The sequence below is a fragment of the Mytilus galloprovincialis genome, chromosome 5 (genome assembly GCF_965363235.1).
Source record: "Mytilus galloprovincialis chromosome 5, xbMytGall1.hap1.1, whole genome shotgun sequence".
Lineage (NCBI taxonomy): Eukaryota > Metazoa > Mollusca > Bivalvia > Mytilida > Mytilidae > Mytilus > Mytilus galloprovincialis.
This window is the reverse complement of record NC_134842.1, coordinates 23,949,990-23,963,082: the sequence shown is the minus strand read 5'-3', so window position 1 is coordinate 23,963,082 and position 13,093 is coordinate 23,949,990. Positions and strand designations below refer to the sequence as shown.

The 13,093-nt window shown below is 32.5% G+C and overlaps 1 protein-coding gene across 1 annotated transcript; it reads left to right on the top strand.

Annotated features, from left to right (window-relative positions):
* Positions 1-822: 822 nt before the first annotated feature.
* LOC143074404 (beta-1,3-galactosyltransferase brn-like) lies at positions 823-2,323 on the top strand. Its single transcript, XM_076249880.1, has one exon. The coding sequence runs from the start codon at positions 1,056-1,058 to the stop codon at positions 1,920-1,922; it is 867 nt and encodes a 288-aa protein (XP_076105995.1). The 5' UTR covers positions 823-1,055; the 3' UTR covers positions 1,923-2,323.
* The last annotated feature ends 10,770 nt before the right edge of the window (positions 2,324-13,093 follow it).

Genomic DNA, 13,093 nt, shown 5'->3' with positions numbered 1-13,093 from the left:
GTATATCGTCTAGTGAGTTGTAAAAGGCCGCAGGTATTTAAAAGTGAAAAATTTTGAAAAAAGCAAAACAAAATGTCCTGCTTTAAGAAAATTATATTACAGAGAAAATAATGTTTGTCATCGAGACATATTCATCCACCAAAGATGTTAATAGCTGTTACGGTGAACGTATGTCCTTCGACAATGTGAGAAACGTATATCGTCTAGTAAGTTGTAAAAGGCCGCAGGTGCTCAAAAGCGAAACAGTATAGAGAAACAAAATGTTCTGCTTTAAGAAAGTTATATTACATAGAAAATAATTATGACCTTCGACTAAAAGGACAACCACATACTTCTTGACAAAAACACATTCACGTATAAAGAATGTTTCGGGATTGAACACTTTTGTTAGCCCTAACCTTTGACAGTTATGTCCTACGACTGAAAGGGGAATCATCTACTTCTTGACACAAACACATTCACAGATAAAGAATGTTGCGGGATTGAACACTTTTGTTAGCCCTAACCTTTGACAGTTGTGTTTCACTCAATCAGTCGAAAGCAACATGATACATATTTTTTAAGTACTATCGAATTATTTCCGGCATATTTATCTTAAAAATAGGGAGGCTTGAATGTAAAATGCAATGCTAATACATTTTTTTTTATATTTTGTGGTTTTCATTTTAAATAGGTTCGATTATTTCAGGCTTATGCATTGTGTGTATTATAAGTATGTTCTCATTACATATATAGTTAATTGTGAAAATAAGGCAGCTTAGATGTCAAATGCAATACTATAATATTTTATTAATATTCGGAGTTTTTTTTATAGGTTATATAGCCTGGAATAACAGTGAAAAGAACGAAGGAAACGACAGGATAGTAATGTTTTCTATATTATTACACAGAAATGAATTTATCATTATAATTCTAGCTGTTCTGTTCATAATGACTTTTATGATTTGTTTCTATATGGAAGTTTTAAAGAAACAGCAACGTTGTTATGGATTTCATTATAATTATCCTCTAAACAATGTGAAATATATATTGTGAATCAGATAAAAGATAAAAGTATGATCTCTAGCGAACCGATAAATAATATGTACAATCAGTATACCACAATATTCAGTGTGACATGTTCAGCTGATATCGAACTAGTAATACTAGTTAAGTCTTTCACTGGACATTTTGATCAAAGACAAGCGATTCGCTCCACATGGGGAAAATGTCATGAGGAAAATGTAAGAGTTGTCTTTCTCCTTGGATATTCCACCGAGTTAAATGAACATGCTAGGAACGAATATGCTGAATACAAAGATATAGTTCAAGGTTCATTTACTGACGAATACAGGAATAATATATATAAAACATTGATGGCATATGATTGGGTTGTATCGAATTGTTCAAATAGTCAGTTTGTCTTTTTTGTTGACGACGATTATTTTGTAAACATACCAAACCTGATAAAATTTTCTCGAGAAAATATTCTATCCGGAAGAGGTGTGATGTTTGGTTATAAGCAGTGTAATAGAGATCCGGTGAGATCAAAAGCATCGAAATATAGAAAATGGTACATATCAGAGAGGGAATACCAGCCACTTACTCTACCGCCGTTTCTTTCCGGGGGATATGCTCTTACTCACTTTAATGTAGTACGAAAATTGAGAATTTCATTTCCTGATATGAAACCGATATTTCTTGACGATGTGTATGTGTCATTAGTTGCACAGAAGTTAGGTATAAAGATATTACACGATGAAAGATTCGTCAACTCTGATTTAAGGAGCATGGATTTCAACTTTATAATATCATGTCACAATTATAATAGTACAGAATATTTATACGAAGCGTGGTTAAAATTCAAAACACCAAACCTGTTTGAACGCTTATTTAACAGTGTTATTGGTAAGCCTCGACGTGACTTGTGTAGTACAAGTTAATTTACATCCAACGAATGATTTAAGTAAAAAGCGACTGATTTCTTCCAGTATGAAATTAATTTATAAACTGGAATCTGATTATATTTGCGATGCGCTCTGAACAAGGAGTAGTAGTCAGCCGGGATAATAGATTTATAAATGTTACTTCCAATGATTGTTGTCTGTGGGCATGTGATGAAATGATATTAAAAGAAGTAAAGATAGCCATGACGTATCGAACGTACTGGCAGTTAAAGGTATATTAGAATTGTCCGAATGTTGTATTTAAGGAGGCTATTTTTCTCTAGACGTAAACTGATTAAAGTTTACCCAACTACGTTAGTAGTTATGAAGATGCAAATTTAAACTCCATATACACTTGTCACTGGTATTTAGGAGCGGAAACAATCATTAAAACGACTTCCAACACTTGACAATATAATAAGACTGCAATGTCAAGTGACTGTCAGTGGAAATGATAACTATGATAAAATCAACAATGGTATTCATTACATTTAACATTGGTTAACTAGGGTTGTCTAGTTGGTTACTTATTCCTTATTCCGTATTTGTTACTAATTCCTTATTCCTTATTCGTTAATTATTCCTTATTCGTTACCTATTCGTTACTTTTTCATTTTCCTTATTCGTTACTTTTAATAGTTTTCCCCCTTTTAATTAGGTCTTTCCACTTTTCTGTGGAAAGACCTATTGTTTTTCTTCTGATTATTTTTTTTTTTCTTCCGCCTAATTTTGTTCTTGCGATAAACATTTGTTTCGCAATATGTCGCTTAGATATTTTGTATATAATATCGAACAGTTTATGCGCTTTTGAAATTTACCCTGCGTAAACGAATACTTTTCTTTGTAGGAGTTATCTCCCCAAACACTGTTTTCCTTGTTATGGCATCTCCTTCGCAACCGTTAAAGATTATGACAAATTTATTTTACAAAATTGTTCGTTACATCCTCAGTAATTTTTGGCGTATTTGGATCGAAGCGATTCGAAGAAATTTTATAGGAGTTATCTATCTTTTCGGAATAAATTTGTCGGTATGTTTTTTTTAACTCATAAACCGTTAACCGTATAACCCTGGAATGTTTTTGTTTGAGTCCCCTGATTCCTAACTTAGAAAATTAGGTCAAGGTCAAAGGTCAAGGTCATATTTTAGATTTTCATATGTCTTTGATTTCCCTATAACTCTTGAACGGTTATAGATACAAAAAAATTAAGCAGTGAAAAATGCTTGGTACTTCAAGGGGCAACTTTTTTTACATTATGACTATCTTGATTTTACCATCATGTAAGGGACATAACTCCCATCGATGGTTTTTAAAAGGCCATTTTTAGGCAAAACTCTTAAACAAAAGGTCCTTGACCCATAGGGTCTTTTGCAATGACCTTGTGGAGCAATGACCTTGACGAAGGTTACAAGGTCAAAGGTCAAGGTCATCAAATTATGTGGTTTTGGCACTATTTAAACAGTTTTATGTGTGTTTGAATTTCAACCAACCAACCAACCAACCAACCAATCAATCAATCAATCAATCAATCAATCAATCATGATCATGATCAATCAACCAATAATGATCATGATCAATCAATCAATCATGTTTCCGTCTCATGTGTTTCTTATAGGGTTCAACCAACCAACCAACCAACCAACCAATCAACCAATCAATCAATCAATCAATCATGATCATGATCAACCAATCATGTTTCCGTCTCATGTGTTTAATATAGGGTCCAAGATCTTCTTTGTGTCTTTTTCCGTGTTTCAATTGACCCTATCCAATGTGTTTAACCAACCAACCAACCAACCAACCAACCAACTAATCAATCAATCAATCAATCAATCAATCAATCAATCAATCAATCAATCAATCATGATCATGATCAATCAATCATGTTTCCGTCTCATGTGTTTAATATAGGGTCCAAGATCTTCTTTGTTTCTTTTTCCGTGTTTCAATTGACCCTATCCAACGTGTTTAACCAACCAACCAACCAACTAATCAATTAATCAATCAATCAATCAACCAATCAATCAATCATGATCATGATCAATCAATCATGTTTCCGTCTCATGTGTTTAATATAGGGTCCAAGATCTTCTTTGTTTCTTTTTCCGTGTTTCAATTGACCCTATCCAACGTGTTTAACCAACCAACCAACCAACTAATCAATTAATCAATCAATCAACTAATCAATCAATCATGATCATGATCAATCAATCATGTTTCCGTCTCATGTGTTTAATATAGGGTCCAAGATCTTCTTTGTTTCTTTTTCCGTGTTTCAATTGACCCTATCCAACGTGTTTAACCAACCAACCAATCAACCAACCAACCAACCAACTAACCAACTTATCAATCAATCAATCAATCAATCAATCAATCAATCAATCTGTATGACTGTTTAATCATGACAGTTTATTGAAGGAACAAACTCTCAATTATTCAAGAAAAATTGAAATTTAATATTGTTCTTACGTCACTTCTGAAAAAAAAATCCACATGTTCTCTGAAACTACAAGTACAATCGACCTCAAAATTTGCAGTCAGCAGGGCATACATGTACTAAACGTTTATAAAAAAACTTGGTGCAGATATCTCTCAAAGCTTTTCCTAGAGAAAAGAAATGGCAATGCCGTAAAAATAGCTTGCTAGGTCCGTAAATCTCAGTAAAAACCTACAATAAAATGTCCGCTCCGAGTTTGAAATACTAATCTGTGTTACAAACAGGTGCTGAAAAATGTACATTATCAGAAAATAATCAATAAATGTGTTTTAAAGTTACACCGGATCAATTAAATCCAAAACGTGCACTACTTGTGAACTGTCATCAAAATGTCAATTTCCTACAATGACAAAAGAAATTACATTGTGTACATTCCATCTCTATAGATGTTGTCTGTTTAACGTCCCCACCTAAAAAGAAATAAAAAGACTATCTTTTCGTTATTATAAACCCGTGTCACGTGATGTGGCGCGCGCGCTGTACCTAAAATAAAAGAAAAACTTTCCAAACTAAACATGAAACTTCTCCGGTAACAATAATATAGACCCCATACAGAAACGAACAAACAAACAAACAAACAAACACCCCCCAATTCAATTAATTTTACAGGGGGAAAGACCCCCTACAATTGCTTTTTTAAAGCAATTGATTTATATTTCTTTATATTTTATTTCTTCAGATTAAAAACTATTACCAGAGATAAGAATACAAAAAATTATAAAGGGGGAAAATATTAAAAATTGAATAAGTAACGAATAAGGAATAAGAAATAAGTAACGAATAAGGAAAAAGGAATAAGTAACGAATAAGGAAAAAGGAAAATGTAACGAATAAGAAATAAGTAACAAATAGGTAACAAATAAGGAATAAGTAACGAATAGGTACATGAAACGAATAAGGAATAAGTAACAAATAAGGAATAAGTAACGAATAAGGAATAAGGAATATTAAGTAACCAACTTGACAACCTTGGTTTTACTATTGTTTCCTTAATTGGTCCAAATATGATTCAGATGTGTAAAGTATGTCATTATTTGATAAGTTCACTGTGATAGATAAAACGTACAGTTTTTATTTTCAGAGAACAGTACACCAATCTGATAAAGGATAAAACATGTACACTATAGTTTACCTGTTTACATCGGTTTTAAAAACGTTTCTGTAAATATGTTTACAAATGTGGAAAAAAGTCAAATCACAAAAATACGAAAATCCGAGGAAAACTCAAAGAGGAAAGCCCCTAGTCACATGCCAAAATCAAAAGCTCAAACACATCAAACGAATGGATAACAACTGTCATATTCCTGACTTGATATAGTCATTTTTTATGTAGATGGTGGATTGAACCTGGTTTTATAGCTAGCTAAACCTCTCACTTGTATGACAGTCGCATCAAATTCCATTATATTGAAAACGGTGGGTAAACAAAACAAACACAATAGCATGAATAGGTAAAGATGTCAAAAATAGGGGTACAGCAGTAAAACGACACAAGTAATTCGATCAAAATATTATTTTTTCCCAATTTCGATATGATATAGTTTTATGATTTGTGTCTGTAATTTAGTATTTAACTCCACGAAACTGAGCAAACCAGGAGTAGGTTCTCAAATCCAGCAATGCAATATGTTTTATCGAGACTGCTTTTTGAATGATCTTTCAAATGAAAACTTTCTTTCTAATTATTATACAAAAATGTGTAATCTGCTTGGAAAGACGCGTGCAACCTGCTGTAAGCATGTTTTGGTATATGAACTCCCTCCCTGAAAGCTACCTTAATAAATAAAGGCAAAAATAGTATACTGCTGTTCAAAAACAATAAAAACTGAATCAAATTCGGGTCACAAACCAAAACCGAGGGAAATACATCAAAGAGGGACAGAAGATACCAGAGGGACAGTCAAACTCATAAATCGAAAATAAACTGACAACGCCATGGCTAAAATTGAAAAAGACAAACAAACAAACAATAGTACACATGACACAACATAGAAAACTAAAGAATAAGCAACACGAACCCCAGCAAAAACTAGGGGGGATCTCAGGTGCTCCGGAAGGGTAAGCAGATCCTGCTCCACATGTGGCACCGGTCGTGTTGCTTATGTGATAACAGATTCCGGTAAATAGTCTTATTCGGTAGTTCACATTCATGAAAGGGAAGGGGTTGTAGTTACGACGTAAGGAACATATCTGATATCATTTGTGAAACGGTCATTTTTATAAATTTCCTGTTTACCAAACTTTGAAATTTTTGAAAAACTAAGGATTTTCTTATTCCAGGCATAGATTACCTTAGCCGTATTTGGCACAACTTTTTGGAATTTTGGATCCTCAATGCTCTTCAACTTTGTACTTGTTTGGCTTTATAAATATTTTGATATGAGCGTCACTGATGAGTCTTATGTAGACGAAACGCGCGTCTGGCGTACTAAATTATAATCCTGGTACCTTTGATAACTATTCCATAAAAGTCAACCAACTCGTGATGGCGTCCGTAAAATTATAGTTATCAACTACATAGAAAAAACATGAAACAACAGAAACACTGAACTGCTACAAAAACAAACGCCAACGAACATAGAAAAGGACTACTTGACAACAACTGCCATATTCCTGACTTGGTACAGGTAACACATTATAAAATTTGGGTGCACAACGTTTTCTCTTGTAAGTTTGGTGGAACTTGTTTTCTAGGAGTTGCCGATAGGCAAACAGACTTGAGCAGAAATGGCAAATAAAGTCAATATTTTGGTATTAGAAAACCCTATGCAACTAAGTTACTTGACGATGTCATGTTAAGAAATTTGTGTCGGATATTTTCTACGATACAGGATACAATATATTGTCATGTAACACCCATTTTTCTTTTCTTCTAAGGTCCAGGCTTTATCCAGGACGACCTTCTTATTGTAACGGCAGATATTCTGACTTTATTATTTTTGTTTTCGTAAAGGGGCACTAGCTGCCAAATTCATGGTCACCAATTTGACTCAAATTCTCATATTTTATTTATAACACTATAAACATTTTTCCAAGCTATCAAAAGTATCAAATAAACAATTTACAGGACATGGTCTCAATAAGATGTAGCTTCGTTTCGTGTGAATTTTAGCCAAGACGCCATATAATTAACTATAGAGTTGACCTTATATGACCATATTAGCGATGTAAACTTAGACATAGATATCAATAGATTAAGCAACTCGTGCAGTTGGATTTTTATAGGTCTGTTAAATTTTGTATTATAGATTAACAATTTATGTTTATCGTCGTTTTTACCTTTAGGAGAATAATTTTGAGTGGATCAATCAGTTCATCAAATTATGTACCTTTGTTTCACTTTCAATGTTACATTCTTTTCCTTTAAATACACGTACACGGACAATGCATGCGTTATTCTGTCTCTTTCTACGGGGTTAAATTAGAGTTCACATGAATACAGATTTTTTAGGTCGAGTTATTCACTTGCAAGTGAATAATTCATTATCAATGTTTATTAGCTTAATTTGACAAAATTGAACCATTTTAGCTTATAAAAGCATATTATTAATTCACTATTTCACTTTCGTTAATGAATGAACAAAAAATATATCTCATAGCTAGTGCACCTTTAATGTCCAGTGAAAAATATTTTAAAATTTAAAAGCTAGGTTCTTCAAAAGTAGATCGACCGGTATGAAGGACGCAAATGTCGAGAACTACTTTAAAATGGTGGTATTTCGTCAATGGATCAGTGCCCTCATATGGCACATCTGCGGACCCATCAAGAAGTTGTTGCAATGGTTAACTGACACACTCTCTCGACAGGACATCATATTGTACGCACACATTCTGATCAACGTCATCATATTGTACATACACATTCTGATCAACGTCATCATATTGTACGTTCACATACTGATCAACGTCATCATATTGTACGTACACATTCTGACAAACGGCATCATATTGTACGTACACATTCTGATCAACGTCATCATATTGTACGTACACATTCTGACCAACGGCATCATATTGTACATACACATTCTGATCAACGTTATCATATTGTACGTACACATACTGATCAACGTCATCATATTGTACGTACACATACTGATCAACGTCATCATATTGTACGTACACATTCTGACCAACGTCATCATATTGTACGTACACATTCTGATCAACGTCATCATATTGTACGTACACATTCTGATCAATGTCATCATATTGTACGTACACATTCTAATCAACGTCATCAAATTGTACGTACACATCTTGATCAACGTGGCTGCATATATTTGTTAATCCCTCATAACCAAACGTATGTCTTATTTCAGCCAGACTGCTAATACCGAAGGAAATTAGTCCGAAGTATAATCTTATTTTATACCAAGGTTCATACACAACTTAACGATTTAAGTTGGTACAATTATGTACTGGTTTCATTTCAAGCTTTAAAAACGGATGTTTAAACCATAGGACAAAAATGTCAAGCGATTTAATTAAAATGTTGCATTCATTTTGATATTGCTTTTGGTTTACAAAATAGATGATATACATGTACGACAAATTAATGTGCGCCTTAAGTATATACTATAGTAGCTTAAGTTCTAATGAAATCAACAGAAGGTTTTTTTTCCTTCAGAATATCGCATTAGAACACCTTGTGCTTGAGGCACTAAAAGATTAGATGCTCTTTCAAAGTTTTAACTGCTATCTCGTTTCTTATATGATACGACGCACTACCTTGTTCATTTAAGTTACTTTAGTACACTGATGCGTGTAACGGGAAATAGTTTATTTTGATTTATGCATTTTCTTGCACTTTTTGAAGATGAATGTTATATGACAAAAAAGCCAACGTTTGATTCAATAAAAACGTACCGACTTGGATAGGTAAAAGGACGAGTACACGTACGTTAGTATCAAACATTTTGACAGTTTCGTCATTTGTATACTACGCTCCTCTTTCTGTTTCTTTTTAAGTAAGATTTAAAATGCATTTACTTAAGAACGTATTGTGAATAAAAAATACGCTTTTGAGAAATATAATCAAATGTTTGGTGTTTCATAGCAGGAGAAAAAAAGCTTATAATTTATAATTGTATTAACAAGTTCAATTAACTCAGTACACTTTATTCATTGACACACGTTTACTGTATGTAAGTGTGATTTAGTATACCAGGAGTATCCGTTCACAAACAATGACTGTTTACTATCTATAGAATAGAATTAACTCAGTACGCTTTATTTATTGACACACGTTTACTGTATGTAAGTGTGATTTAGTATACCAGGAGTATCCGTTCACAAACAATGACTGTTTACTATCTATAGAATAGAATTAACTCAGTACGCTTTATTTATTGACACACGTTTACTGTATGTAAGTGTGATTTAGTATAACTTGTATATCCGTTCACGAACAATGACTGTTTCATATCTATAGAAGTAAAGTTTGATTAGATACTATATCAATCAAATTGGATTTCTTTTATCTGAAACATCTACTTCATATTTCTCTTCTATACAATATTAAAGTTTGAAGTACAAACGTTTTTGTTATAATTTTAAAACATTAGCTTAAGGCATGTTGTTATTCACGATACAATATTTACAAGGTAAAAAAAATGTGGAATGCCAAACCTCCTGCTTGAATGGCAATGTTAAATATAACATTAAACGATCCTGGACTTAATGATGATTTTTTCGGGTATAATTCTATGAGGTCAAAACTTAAAGTATTTAATTATGGATTTATCTCGAATTTTAAAATACTATGCCTAGTTTTAAAAGTTATTTTAAATTGGTTTAAACACACGTACAATCACTTAAGGTATTTATCTTTAAAGGATGACATAAAAATATGCCAGTTGTAAATAAAACCAGAACATATATAGCTCTTTAAAGGGCACTAGCTACGAGATATATAAAAAATCTAAAGTTATTTTTTTTTGTTCAATCAATTATGAAAGTGAAATAGTGGAATAACAATTCGCTTTTTGCAGCAAAAAAGGTTCAATTTTGTCAAATTACGCTAAGAAACATTGATAATTAGTTATTAACTTGCAAGTGAATGAATCGACCTCTTTAAATCCGTATTCACGTGAACTTCAATTTAATACCTAGCTAAAGATTGACAACGCATGCATTGTACGTGTACTGGTTATTTAAAGAAAAAGAATGTCAACAATGAAAGTGAAACTACGGTAAATCATTTGATTACTAATTCGATGCACATACAATCATTCTTATACGGTTAAAACAATGGGAAACATCTATTTTTAATCTAAAGAATAAAATCAAACAGACCTATACAAATCCAATTGCATGTGTTGGTTTAATCAGAGACATAAAATACAATGTCTCTGGTTTAATCTATCCATATCTTTATTTATGTTTACATCGCTTATATGGTCATCTGAGGTCAAATCGATAGTTAATTAGATGGCGTCTGGACTAAATTACACACGAAACGAACCTATATATTATCTACCCCATGCTCTGTAAACTGTTTTTTTTTTTAGACTTTTGATAGTTTGGATAAATGTTTTACATTGTTATAAATCAAATATGAGAATTTGAGTCAAATCAGTTATCATGTATTTGACAGCTAGTACCCCTTTAAGAGGACATTTCTGTCCATAGGGAGCATGAGTCAAAGAACTCAGATAACAAAAATCAGAATAAGTAATAATACTTATGAAATAGAGAATGAGTTATTGTTAGGGTTTTTAATATGCAAAATGTGGCAATATCTCTACGCAAGGCATGCTATCACGTGGCTGCGTGCATGTGTATTTATACATCCCGATGATGACCATATTTCTATATATCCTAGTCGGGTATAAGTGTGGTCAGTTGTTCTGCCAGATGTGATATTATTTTAATTTTTTATCGTGTATTTTCGGAGCACAGTGATTGTCTGATTGATTGTGCCATCATTGTGAGTCCTGAATTAGCGTTATATATTAATTAACCGCTCTTGGTCTACATTAGGGGCAACCCTTTAACTTCAGGAGTTCTTTTTGTCTGAGTCAGAAGAATTTTGGAAAATCTGGATTCAGAATACATTTTTTGTTATCTGCTTGACCACAAGAGTTTTTTTGTCAATCAAATTGGGGGATCAGATTTTTAGGATTTTAAAATATTAATTCTATTTCTTTAGAAAGTTAGTAAATTTTTTAGTGTCGGTTGTTACAAGAAATGTTTGTCCTGAGTAAATTTTTTAGCATAGAATTGATTTGATTTGTCACGAAAAAATGTATACCATAAATGTGATTTACTATTTACTATAGAATAAGTGTATATTTATGCTAGCCTATGACAAAACATGTTAAATATTATTAAGGGTTCAGTTTTCTATTTTAGAATCACGTTAGAATCACAGTTGAGTTCCATTTGTTTGATGCGTAGAGCTGTTGATTTTGATTTTGTCATTTGATAACAAACTTCACTATTTGAATTTCGGTTGAGTCCGGGTTTTTCCTTTTTATTTGTCATTCATATCAAAACATATTTTCCACCTCATCGTTGAACAATTTTCGACACTGTCTATAAATAGTCATGTAAGTTGGGTTAAAGTATGATAACCGTTTTCATTCTCATTTTTATAATTGTGATCAAATTGTTGTATTTAACTTTATTTTTCTACCTGTAATGGTTTTTTTTTATTGACAAACTATTAAAGTTGAACTTGTGCCTTGTTTTCGTATTCAAAAAACTCAATCCTTCCCATTTTCACGAATAAATCAAGTGTATGGAGAAGGGAGGAGCGTAATTGACTATAATGATAAAATACTTGCGAGTTGATTTTTTTACGGTTTTAAGCAAACCTTTTGTTTTCAATTAATGGAACAAACGCCGAACGCATTCCTCTGTAACTGCGGCTGAATTTCAAATGTCGATAAAAAAAAACCGGAACAAAGGAGCATACCTCCACCTTTATGCAGCAAAAGTTTATAGTTTTTCATGCATTAAAGTTATAAGTACAAAACATATACAATCAAAATGTTTCTATAACGTCAAATTGATTCTTCGATATATTTGTTTTCCTAATCATAATTAATATAAACGTATCAATGTAATATAAAACTGGCTTTATTAGGTTGACTCGACGTCGACATGCGCAGCTTGGTTCAGTTCCGGTCTTCAGTCTAAATGATAAAACAATCTTTCATATAATATGAAAAAAATCAGTAAAGAAATAACTATGCAAATTTGAAATGTTTTTTTCACTAAACAAAAGGACAACCGGAACTTTTTCCTTTGTCATTTTTAAACCCATTAAGTACGATTGACAAGAAGGCGAAACGTACGAGACATCCCTCCCCGATCGTCTGACTATAATAGATGACAAAAGAATACCAGGGTCCATTTTATACTTGGTCTTTGTTCAGGAAACGGGATTTTCCAACAACTTCAATCAGTATTTTAAAATAACGACAAGGGAAAGAAGAAGTGATAGTGTAACTGCAACAATGGATACAGACAAAATGGATGTAAAGAAGAAGCAACATATCGCTGATATCATTGTACAAGGTATAGATTTCTGTTGTATTTTCAGCGGTAAAATTGGCTCGATTACTAAATAGAGCAATTTTTTAAATCAAACCAGTACTTATGTTTTAAGACATTTTGATAATAGACAAAGATGTGATTTTGATGAGCATGTATAAAAATCCAC